At 30.0% G+C, this 18,920-nt stretch overlaps 1 protein-coding gene across 11 annotated transcripts in view; it reads right to left on the minus strand.

Moving 5' to 3' along the window:
* The window catches only part of LOC126914695 (protein scalloped), a 333,396-nt gene that overhangs the window by 239,780 nt on the left and 74,696 nt on the right, over nucleotides 1-18,920 (minus strand). For 5 of the 11 annotated variants that reach the window (XM_050718987.1, XM_050719000.1, XM_050718995.1 and 2 more), the window contains exon 2: nucleotides 15,900-16,013. The exons of the other annotated variants lie outside the window; for them this stretch is intronic. In XM_050718987.1, the coding sequence (XP_050574944.1) occupies nucleotides 15,900-15,942 (43 nt within the window). In that variant the 5' untranslated portion in view covers nucleotides 15,943-16,013. The remainder of the gene's footprint in view (nucleotides 1-15,899; nucleotides 16,014-18,920) is intronic. 11 annotated transcript variants of the gene reach the window in all.

An 18,920-nucleotide genomic window follows, 5' to 3' on the forward strand; every position in this document is an offset into this window, starting at 1 on the left:
TGCTACTAAATTTTATATCGATAAAATCGATACAGAAATTATCTTCAAAAATTATTTGTCTAAAAGGGTAATAGACATATTTAACAAATTATATTAATAATTTCATATTTCGAATTATTGAAATCAATTTTTATTCATTTCAGATTTTTATATCGTTTACTATTGAATAAATTTATTTGAACTTTTATGAATTAATTTGGAATTTTACCAATTGTCAGCTAATATGTAATTTACGTAACATGGACGAGAAACGTAATCCCTTAATTCTATTGAACATCGCGTGAAATTCATATCATCCGTTAGCTATAAGATCATATAATCCGATTACTGTACCACTATAATTATATTAACCTTCGATAAAGATTTTCTTGTTTAACAATTTCCTATAATTTTCAATTTTGCTACAATAATTTAACAAAAAAGTCTTACAGAATTTTGGTGATATTTTAAATAGAAGATCGCAATTTTCTCTTTTCATTTTATTTTTCTAAGAGAAGAAGGATTTTAATATGTAATTAAGTACGATTATGTATAAATTTGTGAATTTAGAATAGCATTATTTCAATATTTTTTAACATTAAGAAATTTGGCTTCTCTAACAATATTTATTTTTACTGTTCATTTAGATCATCTTTTTATACTTTTTTCATTATTTACTTTTTTACTATTTGTTTTTTTATTAGAAAAGACTACAAAAATTATTCCACGTTGCTTGTAAAGTAACACTTATATCTGCAATATAATGCAAATTCTGAAAAATTTGCTTATGTACGTTATTTGTAGAGCATAGAATTTCGTTCTTGAGATTAAAATTATCGACTATTGCGAGATAACGGAGGTGGCTTCATATTATGTATAACGACCAATCGAATAAATTACTCGTTTCGGACTTTGTAAATTCGAACTAAGCGCGAATCAGTAATTTTCTAATTCAATATGCAGTAACCAACAATTAGTTTGTAAGAACTGGAAATAAGAGAAATAACTGCTTAAAAGTAATTGCATTGTGTGTCATAATTCCTTGTTGGTTCTCTTAATTTCCATTAGTTATAAAATTATCAAATTAAAGTTAAGTACCTGTTTCACTAAATGAATGCATGGGCTTATAATAAACAAAAGACAATTGGAAAAATATTCATGATGCTTATGTAATTTTAACTTTTGTACGCTGACATTTGTGTTTGTATGATGCTTCAGTCAGATATAAGGAAAGTGAATAATCAATTTTCTTTCGTAACGATGAGCGATGCTTAGAATTAGTTTATCATAATGGACTCTCAAATCTGCTTATACATCTAATTTATTCTTGTGACTTCTTGATACAACAGTGTCAAATAAACAAGAATTGCATAAGAAACAAATATATAACTTATACCATTTTCACATTATTTTCTTAACTATTTAAGTATCTATATTGTTTTCATTAAGTCGCGTTATTTTTAATAATAATGTTAAATAAAAGAAAACTAAAAAGTTCAAACATATCGCTGTTTGTATCTTACCAATTATATCAACCAATTTTTTATAAACAGGGATGTGATTTACTTTTAGAATTATTTAGTGCGTTCGTACGTATTATTAAATGTCTGCTATCTTATGGACCAATTTCAATAAAGCCAATATTCATATGAATTTTTCATGAGTTGAGAATCTGAATAATTAGCAGAGTAAAAAACTCATTAAGCAGTGCTCAGAGTCTATTTCTAAATAAATATATAATTATATAAAGAATGATGTAAAGTAGACGTAACAAAAATTTTATGCAATTTATTCCTATAATTAAATTTTATAAACAGATACAGTTTTCTTCTTTTTCATGTTTTATTATTGTTGTTCTTTTTTTATAAAACATAATTTATTCTCTTAATTAACAATTGGAAGATTATCAAGACAATCAAAATTCTAAAAGGTATTTTTTAATTTTATTACAAGTACCTGAGAATATTTATCTAAAGATTTTACAGTGCTATCTAAAACCTCTAACTTCATATAGCATTAAATAATACTAGTAGAAATACAGAATAGAAAATTCCGTACATAACAGTAAAATCTTGCAAAGCGACTCTAATATAGTCAGTGCAGATTTACATGACTTCATATGTGTATTTTAAATGTACGTAAAATATTTTAATCGATTTGAGAAAGCTAAAGTCAAGGCAATTAAAAATCTTCGTTACTAAACACAATGCTACTGCATTTTCAATTTCTAACTACCAATCATTTTCTTATTTCAATCTTAGTTCCTCAATCAGAAATCATTAACAGTGAATAAAATAGAAATAATTGAATAAAGATATAAAAAAACGACGATTTAAATCAGGAGATTGAGGAGATCATGGCACTGGTCCACTTCATCCAAACCATCTTCCAGTAAGAGTGTTATTTAGATGTTATCGGACGTTGAAAGCAAAATGAGCTGGGTTTCCATTGTGCATACATCATTGTTCTAATCTTTCACTGAAATTCATGGGTAATATTAACGGTAAGATATTTATTAAAAAATTAAGATCAGGTATGACTATTAATTTATTTGATAAAATGACAGGTCCTAAAATATGATAATCTACATTCACACATTCAAAAAGAATTTTGTTCCACCCATAAGTATTGTACATGTTTATTGTATGTAATGCCATTTCGAATGAATGCAGCTTTGTCAGTAAACGAAATACGTAAAACAAATTGTGGATTCTCGGTGGATATTTTGATGGAACGAGAGCCTGCACTCGTTGTAAATGATACGGATACATAATAATTATTATATATGAAGAATTTTCATCACAGCACGCTGACTGATTCTCACTGATGCCGAAATTCTCTTCTACTACATATTCCTGGATTTTCTTTAACTGTCTTTAAGACGCGGACTTCCCGAGTAGCAGTTAAAGCAAACGTAGGCCTTCCCGAACGAATGTCATGTTTCAAATGAACCGATTTCGCAAAGGCGTTGATGGAGTTTCTTAAACAATGTGTGGAGATGGTATCTTTTAATTTGGATATCTTGCCGCGTAAATAGTACAATAATCAGTTTTCGTGCTACTATAGTGCGACCATTGGTAATTCCATAGATGTAACGCATATCTGCCGTTTCTTGATTACGATAATACGATGTCATTTTTACCGCATTGAGAAAATTTTGTATTAGCTCTGTAACTGTTCGCTAATCACGAAAAGGTCTGTAACTAAATATGTCTTGCGACGCCGCGTTTCATAACAGAATAATTCTGTGTTATGACACGTGCATAGACTAGAAAGACAGATAATCCACTGCTTCCATACGGTACAATAACTCCTGAAGCGAAAAAGTTACTTGCTTTAACCGAAACAAAAAATTGTTTATAGCTTTGAAACTATATACCTTTTTCTACCTGAGTTTATTTGAATTTTTTTCGTCATTTCACAAGTACTATCTATCCTAGAAATTATGAACCCTTTTTTCGTTTCACCCTGTATAGTAGAGATATCATGCATCTGTTATATTGATCTCATGAAAATATTATAAGCATGCTGTATTATATAGAGTATAGAAAGCATTGTGTGCATAGGTAGTATACAATGTAAAGATATTAATTCTTACAGATTGTTACATCTCTCATAATACGATCTAACCTACAAAATGTTGGAGAACTATTATGACTTATATATAATGAAAAAAGCAAGATATGCATACGATATATGTGTACATTGTATGATATACAAATGAACATTATCATATTTGCCTGTAACAAAATTATTCAATAATAAATTAGTTAATAAGGTTAGGTATCGATTATTTTCCAGGGCAAATGATTAAAAACAAGTAATCTATCCTAGTGTAAAAAATTAGAAGCGTCATAATTTTTGAAAACGCCGGGCACAACTCGCGAAATATGGAAAGGTAATAGAAATGTATGCTACTAATACTATTTATTATGCAATTAAATTGTCTAAAAAAAACAGTAGATGATCTATTCCAAAATAATCAAACTACAATCATCGTTCTGATGTTCAAAGGCACTCGATTGCATTTTATTCTAACTAAATACACGTTTTGGCATCGTCTAGGTAGACGTCTTTAAACTCACAAAGCAACCGTTCCAAACCATCACCGGTAATTTATTCCGTTTTTAATTTCCTCCGTCGAGCCTCTGCTCGATGGAGCAACGTGGAGTTTCCACTCAAGGCCTTTTCCAACGAGATCGTGCCAGCCTCTGGTTTAATGACATTTGAAAGGGCCAGGAAAAAGGTCAAGATGCATCGATACAGCGCAGCTCAGGATTCGTGCCGACTTCACAAGATGAGCACAGAATCCGCCTCTGTCTCTTTCTCTCTCTCTCTCTTTCTCTCCCTCCTGATTTTACACGCAGCTCTACCTGTCCATCTCTTCTCTCTGGTTCGTTCTTTTCTCTCTGTCCTCGAATCGGTAAACCGGCGCAAAAGGTAGCAAGCAAGAAGTGAAACCGCGCTCGGCGAACGGCGATTTGTCGGCGAACAATAGAAGGTCAGTGCATTTCAGAACACGGCCGTGCAACAGAGCATCGCTCTTCGTTTAAGCAACCAGATGCAATGTACTGAGTTAGATGATTTTCCTTAAAGCAATTCACGTTCCGGCTACCGTGGATCGCGGATTTATTGATCGATGTAGATCGATACGTTAGGACTCGCGTGATCCACATGAAACTTTCAACCTACGATCTTGAGATTGTGATTGTAGATTGTATAATGTTTTTTCAGGGATATAGTGTTATGAGGTTAGAAAGTTTTGGATGAATTTAGATTTCCCTAATGTGAATTATTAAATATTTCAATGATATACACAGAAACAGGACAAAATTCAATTTAGTAGAAAACTATTTTATTTCTTACTTCGTAACTAACAGAATTCCAGTCTACGAAATTGAGATTGATCAAAACCGTATCTGGTGCTCTGGCGCTACTAATTTTCCTGAGAAATAATTTTAAGAAGTTAGGCAGATTTAGCTAAATTTTAGTAAATATATATATATATTTGAAACTAGACTGGAATGGCACCTGTATTCATTTATGGAAATAAAAATATAATTTTTTTCTTTATATTGATAACATGTGTCGCCGAGTCGCCTTCTTTCTGTGTTTCCTTAAACCAAGGTTTCTTTATATGATAATTTACCAATTAGTAACATTAATGAATTGAAAAAATGACAAATTATTTTGTTTTAGCCAAAATAGCAGTTTAAATAAATTATCGAAATTTTTCAAAACGTATCTATACATTATTACGTGCAATTCGATTTTTATGAAAATATTCATATATCAATTAGTTATTAAATTAACATTCTTTACACCGAACAAAATACTTCTTTATTTTCTTTTTAAATACTTTTATTTACTTTTATGAAAAATTGTTTATTACTTTTAATAAGTACTTATTTATTAAGATAGTATCTACCTTACATAGAGATCGTACATCAAGTACTTGTAACTTGTTAGATTTTTCAATTGAAAGACTGTTTTATAATCAAAATATTGGAACAGATAAGAAAAACAAAATAAAATTTAGATAATCTTAATATTTCAAACTATAGATATAATTATACTAATGTTCTGAGAGAACTCGCTCTGCCATTAAAGTAACTCTTAATTAGGTATATAATATGTTAACTATACGATGAAGAGTTGAATTTTATCTTAACAAAAGCCTTGTTATAGATTCATTTCTGTAATGGAGTTAATGATTAAAATCTCATTAGAGAGTTATCTCAAAATACGTTAAAAATCCATCAATTTTAATTCGTGGCTTCCAGACACGATTTTTTTAGCCTTTTATTAGATAAAATACCAACCGATTCGCGCTAGCTGATTAAGCGATCGTCGACTACTAGCAAAACATTAATAGAATACACTTGTCAGTTGTGTCTGAAGGAATAAGAAGTTTTTCAAACTTCTTTGTCAGTGAATTACTGAGACATATATATATAGAGATCAGGACCTCAAAAATTGTAGATTACAGTAAAAATTATACGTAATTAATGTCAAATACAAAAAACAGTCATAATGACTAATAATAAAAGCAATTATAAATAAAATTTGTCTAATAAAATAGTAAAATCAACAAAAATTATCTAAAGACAGAGAGGTAAGCGTATTGCAGTTAGCCAGAATCCAGGGCGCTCAGGATTCGAATATAATCCGAATATTCTACGATACTCGATATAATGCAATTTAGGCATTTAATACAATAGATTATTATAGCCAGCATGTAGCAACTACGCGCAAAATTCGAGCTAAATCGATGACCCAAATATCACAAGTTCCTCAGTCTCGCACGAAACAACACACCGTCGCAAAAGTCGAACTCTCACTCGAGAAAGTGGCGAACCATTTCCCTTTATAACATCTTCCAGCTTGCTGTAGCAAACGTGGAAAGTATAGGGTAAGACACTTGAAATTACTATGTTGATTAATTTATAAAACTTACGTGATATACATTGATATTTAGGCTAAATATTTGATAGATTATAATAATTCTTTTTTTTTATTACTTAATATGAAACATAAATATCATATGCTTAAGTTATGTCAACTTATATTTTGCATAGAACATAAGTAAAACTAAACATAAGCATTATTAGTTGCGCAATTATAAAAACTCACTTAAATTATAAACAGATCAATTTTAAAGAAATAAACAAAATTCTCTGCATCTACTGTTAGAAACGCTAAAGATTTTTCAGTTAATCAAAATTGTTTGCAGAAACTGGTCAACGAAAAACTTGGAACGAGAGGCTACCGATGGAACGATCTTGCGTCACTGGATACGAACCGAAAGGAGAAAGAACTCTATAACTTGTAGTAAGACGATCTCAGGCCATCGTCTACCTGACGACGTGCCACAGGAATTATTGTCATGGACAAAAGTTGACGTGTCCTGCTGGCCTAACACGCACCTGGAGATATAATAGCCATCTCGCCCATTAAGGATCAGGAAAAAGACTAAGAGATCTGGCTTACGGTTGGGGACGGTTGACTTACGAAAAGTTGAGAAGGTTAGGCTAAGATCGTCGTTAAGGGTCGTTAGGAAACGATGACGCGGATCCGACAAGAACGATTTTACTCTTTCGACATTCTACGTGACATACGTGTCATATCCTGAGAACGCCGATGGTCGCAAAGCAGTGTTTTCCAACGTGAAACGAACATCCCCATAAGAAAGCAATTTCGAATATTATGAGACAATTAAATTCGTTACTTTCGTCGATGTAATTATATAAAAACTCATCGCTGTATTTTATGCTACCTGGCGTTTCTTTTGTATAACATTTTTACATGTTATTTGTCTCATTAGCTAAAAATTGCCTACTATTAATTTAAATAAACTTAATGCTTTGCCATAATTGTACTAGGTTCGTTCGACAGTTGAAAACATGCACATAATCTCTCATATTTTTTAAATTTATATTCATTAAAGACAGTCAAATTAACAATAATTTTACTACACTAGTTATAGTTTTATTATACTCTTAATTTAGTTATTAGAACTTGGTTGACTCAATTAGGGGGGCGGGGGGCATCAAAATCTTTAAGTCGTTTAGATAAAACGTAATCTAAGAAAGGTTAGGGATAACCTTAATATACCGCTATAAAAGATTCCGAATCGCAATGAATGCGTTTTAGGATGTTTACTTCTTGCCATGTAATTGTAAAAATGCCTGCAAATAGCAGAAACGGTATGAAAAGAGAAAATCCATTTCTTGTGATTGGGTTAGTTTCAGTTCGAAATTTTGATGTTTATTAATGGAAGCACACTATCATTCATAAGTATTTTGGCACTTCTAAATTATTGCAAATGACATAGGATTCTTTAGAAACGTTAAAAATTGGCTTTTTCAGCCCTAATCTCAAATCAAACGAAATAATGAAAAAAATGAAATAATTATTATTTATGTGCGTAATTTATCGTTCAGATTTTTCTGCTAAAGATTTTTTCCGTTAAAGAAAAGAAACAAAAATTAAGTTCCGTTAGAGAACATCTAAAAAATTTTCCTTTTTCTTACGCATAGAATTATTCTGCATTTGATTACATTATTTAATGATATTGTATGACCCTGCATAATATCTTATTGATCTTTTTAAATACAAATTTAACAAAAGTTGTGCATTAAATAAGTAATTTCTTTTCGATCTGAATCTTAATTGAAGTACGACGAGATAAAATTGAATTTTCTGCAAATGTCTTATCTTTCAATTCTCAATAAACATAACAACCATGTAACTATATTTTCGCAATCTTTATTAAATTATTAAGTAACTATTATGCAATCATTACGAAAATATTAAATATATGGAAAACATTTGAGATATTTTATAAGGGGACTTATGCCGAAACTAACATTTGAGCCTGACTGTCTTTCATCCTAAGTCAATATGGACGCATTCATTTGATCCATCAAACTTAATCTCTTAGAAACTCTTAATACATTAATACTGATTATATCACTTTATTTTACAGTTCTTTCATATATTTTATATGATTTCTTATTCTATAGATGATACATCTTTGTTTGAGAAATGAGAAAATCAAAAAGGTCGTTATCAAAGATTGATTCTGTTACTTGGCTAACACTCTGCAGATTATTAATTATAAAATCTTCTAATTTCTGTAAAACGTTGTTTTCAAACCGTTTCTCTGCAAGTAAAGGAACATGCCCCAGCACAGTAAGTGCAATTTTTACTTTCAGTATCAGAATCGAACACGAAGTTTTTTTGTCGTTTCATTAGTCTAATATTCACATCGTAATGAATCAGACCTACATGTATATATTCTGAAGAAGTATTACTTTCCGAATCACTAGCATTATCGCTCGAACAAAGTATCAGAGAAAGAGTTTTACTTAAAAATTCGTGATGCACCATACAAAAGGTAAAAAAACATCTAACATGACAAAAGGCGAATGATAAACACAATCACACTATTCTATAATGGACACTTTATCAATTTTAAGTTTTGACAATTTCGTACGATAATTTTAACTATATCTTTCTCTAAACACGTTTGATATAAGTATGTCTCCGGTCAATGATGTGTTAAAGGTCTAAAACAATAAATGAAAAATTAAATAAAAATGTGAAAGTCAAACAAAACGAGGCATAGAAGTTGTCTGGGAGCGTTTCGCGCAACGACGTGTTGCCGACCGATAAATTAGATTCCGAAATGAGTCGTAAAACGAAGCTGCGGTTTTACGAGGTTCGTCGAAACAGGACGCGCTGTGCTTTGGTGCAGGTTTACAAATACGTGGATCAATTCCAGGTTTATCGTCCAGCAGCGGCGATTGGCCGACTCCCTATGTTGCATCTACACGTAAAACGCAGTTACGTGTATGATCACACACATGTATGTACATCGTATATAAACGTATATCATATACATAATGCACATAGATTCTATATTCCGGCTGTGTACCGCTATAATAATTCAGTCTCGAACGTCGCTCTCTCCGCAGTGACCGCAACCTGCAGAGCCGACGAAACACGAGCAAATCAACTGTCCTGGCTATTTTCCGCCTAGTTACGTAAATTAATACTAGTAACGATACTGAAATTATTGTTTCATCGAGACATATGTATAGTTGATGTGAGAGATTCTGAGCCTATCAACGATCGATGCTTTTATGTTTTGGGAATATTCGTCGGTTTTAGGTTGCAAAAATGTACGATTAGTTGGAAATTTGATAATCATACTTTGGGGAATTCTATAATGTTCTATAGTGACATGTAATTGCGTAAGTTGCGAATAACGGAGGAAATATAGGAAAATTCCTAGCTTATTAGTACGTCCAACTAATTCAATTACGAAAACTATCTTTCTTTGTGTTTAAGAAATTAAATTAAATTTACGACTTAACCTAATAATTATAAAATCTCAAAAGTATAATCCAAGAATTCTAGATACAAAAGCTCCTGATTCCAGAGAGTAATAAATTTGTTAAATCGAAATTTCGATATATGTTTTAAAGTTTTTCCATTTATTAGACGATAAATTGAATCAAAATTTGAAGAAACATCTACTATTTGTAAGGCGATTAGTACAACCAGTGGAGCTATTTAAAATTGTCAACGAAATCTTTCTGTTTAAAACCTAACTTCTAAAATGGCTGCCACCTACAACTCTGTCAGCTTGATAAATGCGGCTGTCCTTGCTTATTATAGAACTGAAAATTTGAAATAAGAAACGAAATAGAAGCGAAACTGTAAAACGAAGGCTAGTGTACTTTTAAGAACCACAAACAAGAAAAGCGAATTAACGTTATTAATAAAATTTTACAAGTTACAAATTGGCTAATTGTAGTAACTTGACATTTTTAGGTTATGTACAACAGTAATCATAAATAGTTATTCAAAAAATATTCATTAATTACCTCTTCTTAATTATTGATTTTCTCATTGATGTTAATAATATTAATAATACTTCTATTATTATTATACTGTACTATTACTATATTATTAATATTGCATATTATGCAATATATATTACATAATAAATAAACTGCGGTTTATGCATATTTGGAGAATTTAAGATTCCAAAAATCTAGAGAATGTACATATATAATATGCAAAAATGTCTAAAATAGAGCATCTGCTAACTATGATATTTAGTAAATTAAACAATTTTCTATTTACACTTCAGTTCTTTAGCTATGTTTATAAAAATATAAAATTGCATAAACGTAATCTAATCCGCATATAATAATAAACAGACTTTATTGATCCAAATAATTTGCAATTTACACCAATGATATTGCCATGAACACTAATAGTAATAGTAGTATAGTAGTATAATTATATATTTATATAATTATATATGTTATATAATTTACATATTATATATCATATAATCTATATATAATAATAATATAAATAATATTATAATATAATGCATATATATCATGTAATTAAGTATATGGTAATAAATTAAAGTATATGACATATATTATTAATTAATAAAATTAATAATATTATTATATTATTTATATAACTATTATATATGATATATATGTAATATATGATATAATATATATATTATATTTATACATATTTTATACGAAAAAAAAACAAATTAAAGAAGAAAATGTTGAAGTTGTTCGATGTTTCGATAGCATGACCGGTACTATTTTAATCGACGATAAATTTAGAGTATTACGCATAACATAGTTTAGTTATCAAGAACTCTTTACGTCAGTATTAAACATGATGACGAACTATTTTTTTCTCAGATAACGTTACTTTTAAGACGAATATATCTGCAGAATTAATCCATCATCGAACACGTCATTAATCTTCTTAGAAAATTAAAAATAGTGGTTTTGTGACGCCAATTGAATCTTGTGATAAATACTTCTTACTTTCTACAACTATGAACTTGATTCTCTTGATATCAACTATGCTTAAAATTGATAACATTACACAAAATAGTTTCTCTTTTAGCGCGAAATTCAATAAATATCTAGACTAACATTCAACTCTTTGCTGTCTAGACTCTTTTATTTTGATTTTGCGTGATAACTGAATATAATAGAAAACGTGCTGTAGGTAGTCAAATACTTTTGTGAGTCACTATATTCCAGGAAAGAAGTTTCACTGTGTGTAACACCTCGAAAAACCTTGATTATTTCGGTACTCTAAAAGATGCGGAGCTTCATGATAAACAAATCTTTCCTTTTCCACGTTCAACAAGGCAATCGAAACAAAAAAGAATTATTTCCCCATACGACCGTATCACAAAGCAGTTGGTTCTGGACGATGTGTAATTGCGATTACAGGCTTCTGATTACGAATTCACCGAGAAGGAGAATTTCGCGGTTGGTATATGCTACACATGTGCAAACTGAACAGCGCACGCACCGCAGTTACTAGCCGTGGCAGGATGGAAAACGGTGATCGCAACAGCGGCACGCAAAGTGAGCCGACAAAGGCGTCTTATCGCGGCTAATTTATATTTCAAAAGGTTACTGGTGCCATCGAAAGAACGTAGAAACTCCCGACGCTATTCCCAGAGAAATTCTATCCGCCAAAAGATTTATCAATGCCCGTAGCCGATTTCGCGAACATTTCCAACGAAATCGTCGACTCCACAATCAGTCTAACATCTTTTTCTCGATACCTATTATAAAATAACACAACACAACTTTAACCCTTAATACAACGACAGACGTAATATGTAATTGTAAATATCTGGTTCCTTCTGTCCGGAACTATTTTATCCTCGAATAGGGTAGCGATAAGATTGTTCAAATGTGAATAAATGTACTTTCTCTCAGACAATTTTTCTTCTTTCTCTATTTTTTGCTGAGAAGCACTATATATTTCACGCGACTTACATAGCCCAAGTTTCTTACAATGGGCAACGTGTTAAGAGCAATCCTCAAAGAAAATCGCATTTATAATATAGTAAGTTTAAACTCTTTGAACAACTTTTCTCTATCCGAAGCAAAGACTCAATTATAGTTTACAGTACCATAAAACTAATGTTTAATGAATTTGGTAATATGGCAAAATCTTATTAAAGACGGCAAAAGTAAGACTCAATGATTATATAACGTTTATATAAAATTCTATTTTATTAATCTTTATTAATCTTTTATTAATCTCTAGAGTAGAAATCTATCAAAACAGTCCATTTAATCTCAACTAATTATAAATACATAAATCATACCTTATTAATTTTTCGAGAAATAATCACGATCACAACGTCGCGAGTAAAAATCCAAAGAACCGTTCCGGAAACATTCTACTTCTTTCTGGAAACTGTTCTATCCACTAGAATCATAAAATGTTCGATTCCTCTTACAAAATTTTTCGAAACATAAAACAAGAAAAAAGAGAAACTGGGTATATAGAACGATTTATAAAAATAACAAAATAGGAAAAGAAAGAAATAAAATAAAAAGAAGAAAAAACTGCGCATCGAGTAAAAGCAAAGGGGAATCCGAGAGAGGCGCATTGATAGTGGAATTTTATAGAATCCGCAATGGTGAGTCACGGATGGAAACCGGTCTTAAAATGATGAACGTTCATCATTGTGAGGCGATCCTGACGTTAATTGCTTCGATCCTCAAGATCGATCGATTAACTTTAAGAACATTAACACATTGCACGCGTTTCACCAGATATTTCTATTACGATGAAACTAAAATGTTCAAATTGGATCGAGGAGATATGTGTTTTTCTGCTTTTCATTATTAATTACGTGTCGAAGAATCGGTAAATTAAGGCGAACGTTGTGAATTTGTAAATTAGGTACAAGATGGCGGAGGTTTTCAGCAATTTATGTGAAACTTTTTGTGCGAACGAATTGGATTGTGATATATGTAGCTGCTTGTTTAAATCGAAGATATAAAATCAAAACTTAAATTCAAGGTAAATGTCGTTCCCATAAGTTCAAAATTTAAGTTTAAAATGAGTATCATTTCTATAAGTTCAACATTTAAATTTAAAATAAATATCATTTTTATAAATTCAAAAATAGATAATATGTAGGTTTAACATATACAGATAATACTACTCGTAAATATATTTCTAAAACTTTTTTAGATATTATAAATTTCTTTATTAATTCTTTTATTCGTTTTATGTATATAAACATATATAAATAAAATTTCATATTCCACTATTTATAACTACATAAAAATAAATATAATTTATATAAATATATATACATACATATTGAGGCATTAAAGTCATTCTAACGAACAACATAACTTCTAGGAAGAAGTAGAATTTCTAAAACGGTTCTCTAGATTCTCCGTCGTGGCGTACGTTCGCCATAATCATTCCAAAAATCTGGCGGTATCGAGATATTAGCTACGAGAACTGTTTGAAATTGCAAGAAGGTGTAAAGAATCATGATAGTTTCGTTCGGTGTCTTGATTGATATGAAATTATTTAGAGTCAAAAGACATGTCCATCGTTTTTTGATAAAATGTTTTCAATTCATGTGTGTTGTTATCGTTATCGTTATTAATGAATTTATTAAGAAGTATTTGGTAGGACAAATGAATATGTTCTAATTTTTAATGTGAAACAGCAATGTTAATTAATATCAATTGCAAAAGTTAATGAGCTCATTGAATATTTCTTTAGTTGGAATAAAAAAATTCCGAAAGAAACTGAAGTTTTAAATTGCACATTTATAAAAAGATAATTATACATTGAATAATGTATATTAATTATATTTCTTTGGGTATTTTATTTCAAGATATTCGAACATTGTAATTCAAAAACAATTCGTATAAAGGAATGGATCTGAGAAATGAATTTAATTACAAAATTTTTATCGTATAAATGTCATGTAAATATGAATGAGATGAGGTCTTAAACGAAAATTTCATCTATTTGAAAATACTGTCATTTTTATTATGTTTACTGCAATCGAATCTTTATTATCTATTCTAAGCATTATAACTCCATAAATCACTACACAATTTTCCCAAATACCATATCTTTTTCTAACTCAGATAACATTTAACACATCATAAATACTCATTATCAACAAATAAGTACGATACATTTTCCCAAATTTCGATATATTTTCCAAGAAAGCTTCCCTGAACTTAAACATCGATCAATTCTCATCAGTGTTTTCATGAAGATGACGACAGCGCACAACTTCTACCAAGGAAGGATAGTTTACCTCGCGCGGATCTCTTCCACGACACTATTGAATTTCTCATTCAGGATATCATGCATCATCTTTGAGCTTAAAAATTATCTCTTCGATCTTCCAGGATTTCCGTGCAACGCGTCTTGCACAATCTTCTCGAATCGTCATAAATCATGTCGACGGATTGCGTGGGCGACTATGAAACACGCTCTACCCCTCCAAGATGCATAGTAACATTTTACTGGATTTTTACGCACCGTCGCAATTCATCCGATAATGACATGGCCGGGTAAAAGTATAGTCGAGCCCCGGTAACCCGAATCTCAAGAAAAACAGCTAAGATCTTCTAGTAGTGGAGTTTATGGTGTTAAGAGAGATTTAACAAACGAAAACGACTTAAGAAGAATTTGTACAAAAGTTAATGTTTTTTGAATTCGGAGCTAACAAATTTACTTTCCAGAAATCGATCGTTTATTTAGGAAAATAAACGACAATATAGGTTATAATATATAGCGCGCGAGTGGCACGCATGTAATGTAAGGGCCAGGAATATGGTGGGTAGTTCAGATACGATTGTTTATTGCGAGGTGCACACATATCTGTTATTTCGAGTTATGAAGGCTCAATTTGTACATGAAGGGATTAAAAGAATGCACAAGCGTTATGTTTATGATATGAGCTAATGAAATAACTCGATATACATTAAGCTTTAGAATTCGCTAAAAAATTGTATTAGAAATTTTATAAACATACGTATTAGCTTATTTCAACTAATCTTTCTCTTTTCTTTTTTTTTACCTTAAGCTATTTTGTTTAAGCTATTAGTAGATGGTTTTATCGAATTCTATGTCGCATAATATTATATTTATTCCAATTTCAAAAACCTTTAATTTAAAACTTAATATTTCGATTGTGTAACACAGAACAAAGATATCCCGAATTTTTCCCACAAATATCGATTTCAAAATAAATAAATTAAAAAATTGATAAATTTTGGAATTAATTTTCAACAAATTAAAAAATTAGTCAATTTTCGAATTAATTTTCAAGAGATCTAAGAATTAGAGAAAAATAAACAAAAAAAAATAAATTAATTAATTAAAAAATTACTAAACATTCAAATTAATCTTTAATAAATGTAAAAATTAATAGATTTTTAAACAATGATACCATAGTCATATCTGCTGGATTGGTATTTGATATGCAACCAATAAAAAATGCGAATAGGTAATTTCATTTGGGAAGATTCGATGTAACGAGAGAGTACAAAAAGAAACGAACTCACTCATTACGCGTACATAATCTGGCATTCCGTGTGTCGAACGCATAAAGAACGCCTCTTAAAAGTGTGTTCGGGATGGTCAAAAAGTCTGCTTCATAGACTTCAAAATAGACTTACCTGAAACAAGAAAGGAAAGAATTCATTAGTTATTGTTTCATACAATAGAAAATCATATAAAAGAAATAAAAGCTGATCTTCATTGACAAACATTAGAGTAATCTTCCTTTGAAATTTATCTGATAACTTCAATCATTTATCCATTAATATTAAGTTATGATTCCAATACATTTCAGTTATAATGCTACAATAATGTCTCTGTTAATAAAACATGGCTTTTCTTATATAGGTATTTCTTACAGTGTTGACAAAATTTCAATAATTTGGAATATCTTATTTTCAAGTCGTACAAAAATATTAAATGTTAAAAGGAAAGTTTATAAAATTGAATAATAGATTATTAGTTATACACCAATAATTAACTTTCATATGACACTATTATAGCGTACAAGTGTATAATATTTAGTTTGCTAAAATGAAATTAGTCAAATTTTAATTAGCAACTATATAAAATTAATTCTTAGGTACTCTGACAAATATAACTAACCATTTCTACGATTCATTATGTCATTTATAGAATATCTTTGTACATTTTTTCTTTAAATCGTAAATTTAATTAGTTCAATGACGGAGAATCCGGAAAATAATTCGAACGCGAAAGGAATCGCTAATAAAATTGGTCTTTCCGTTTTGCTTCAACGATGCACGATGCTTTTGAAAGGAAGGAGGGGAAAAGCCAGAGAGAAGGAAAGCGTGATTATTTTCGATTCTTAGAAAACCAGGGTCTCAATGTTGGTGAGCAGCCAGGCGTAGGCGATTGTGAGAAATAACGAAAAGGTGTATGTTACCTCCCTTCGAGTTGATGCTTTGTTTCATTAACCCTGCCTCGTGGATAAGACAGACAAAAATGCAATACATTTGGCATGAAATTATATATAATAACGTTTGTGAATACATATATTATAATTTAATCCTCAATTAATGTCGTTAGGTCATAAAATTAGATTCAGATTAGATTATTTAATTTTTAGATATTTCATTCTACATTTATTCTATAATTTATGTGATGAAAAGACGGGTGGTTTCGATGCATTTTAAAATGCACAGAATATGATATGTAAAAATATATAAAATACCTAAAGTAAAGTACTGTCTACTTTATTTAGTACCAGGCTCCACTTTATTTATTATAATTATAAAAATGCAAATTTCCATAAATATCCGCCAGTCTAACAGTAAGCATGATTAATAATATTAATGACATTTCAATAAATCTAATAGGGATAAGTATTGTAGTCATCTTTGACATGACAATAGTACTAGGAGCTTAAGTAAAACAAGTAAATTGTGTACCTATTTATTTGATAATTTTAGATTTTTGTAATAGTCAATACTATTAAAATTTATTAGAATTACATATAAATTAATACTATATAATATCTTTTTTACGTAATTAATGGCAAGCTTTTTTTTGTGTAATGTAATTGATAGTCATTCAAACTCCGAAGAATTTTGGAAAGCTTATAACGTGATAATTCGTATTATAATTGTAAATTGTTCAACGATGTATAATGTATAATGTACTGTATGATATTTTCTCTATGAAGATTTAAATCACATCTATAAGAAATAAATTAATAAATACAAAAATTTTGCCCTATTATACATAAAAAAAACTGATTCTACAAATTTTCTTAATTTTTTAATTTCCCATAGTTTTAATGACACTCCTAAATGAATAATTGAAAAATACACTTTTTAAATTGTTTATATTAAAAAGGGGAAAGGATCGAGAGATAACAAAAACAAGCTATTAACTATCCTAGTTATTAGCAAATTCGTGAATGAATATACCAGTTACATGATATTCTTACAACACAGTTTTATCTATAGGCGGTAATAGTGCGCAAGTATTGAAATAGTGAAACGTATCAGAGTTTATCATCAATCCATAAATACTGATCGTATTATATAATAATAATGGGAAAAGCATACGAAGGATAATAACAGTCAATTAAACGAAAGTGTAATTAATGCGATAATGAGTTTACTCAAACTTAATGGAACGTTAATTTTCCAATTTTCGAAAGAGATACATCAAAAATAATTATTTTATTCCGCTTGAACATGTATCGGAATCTAGCAACGGATAATACATATTCAGTTTTAATAAATCTTAAGTAATAGAAAGGAAATAGAATAGATTTATTATATTAGATAGATATTATATGCGTCAAATTGCAATATTTTATTCCTATACTATCAAATTTTTGTAATCATAGAAAGTACGGAATACTTGCGATAATCACACAGAAATCGGCGCCCAAGTTTTGCAATTATGTGAAGGTGGACACAATTCTATTTCTGAAAGCTGAGATCTTAGTCGTGCCGAACATAGAAAAGGACAATATCAGTGAAAGAAGAAGAGGGATTGAGAGTCGAGGCATTCGGTAAATATTTAAAGGCTCGCGATAAGCTGAAATCTTTAATTCAAAAATCAAACTTTCTCATTTTTTATTTGTGTTTAACGAAACTTTTACCAACATGTTTTTTACATTTTTCTGATTAAAATGACCAAACACAATATAATCTGGCGCATACTTGCTTACTTAATAAATGATCATTAAATACATATCAATAAGTAAATATATTATAAGTAAATTATATCGTGTTTGTTCTCGTTTTAATCAGAAAGATTTCACAAATACCTTAGTAAAAGTTCAATTTAACACTTAGCCAACCGTACGGGGAGATCTCCCCTCTGTGAAGGACATCGCTGCGTGACCAAAAGGGGAGACCTCCCTTTTTGACTTTAGCAAGGCGTTTTCTTCTTTTTTGTTGTTATTATCAGTTATTGTTTACCGGGAGTTGTTCCCAATTAATTGTGACACTTTTCTGCTTTTATAAAGTACAGTATATGATAAAATACACCAATTTAGTGGTATTAAAATTAATTAAAAAGTTACA

Source organism: Bombus affinis, chromosome 3 (genome assembly GCF_024516045.1).
Source record: "Bombus affinis isolate iyBomAffi1 chromosome 3, iyBomAffi1.2, whole genome shotgun sequence".
NCBI classification, from domain to species: domain Eukaryota; kingdom Metazoa; phylum Arthropoda; class Insecta; order Hymenoptera; family Apidae; genus Bombus; species Bombus affinis.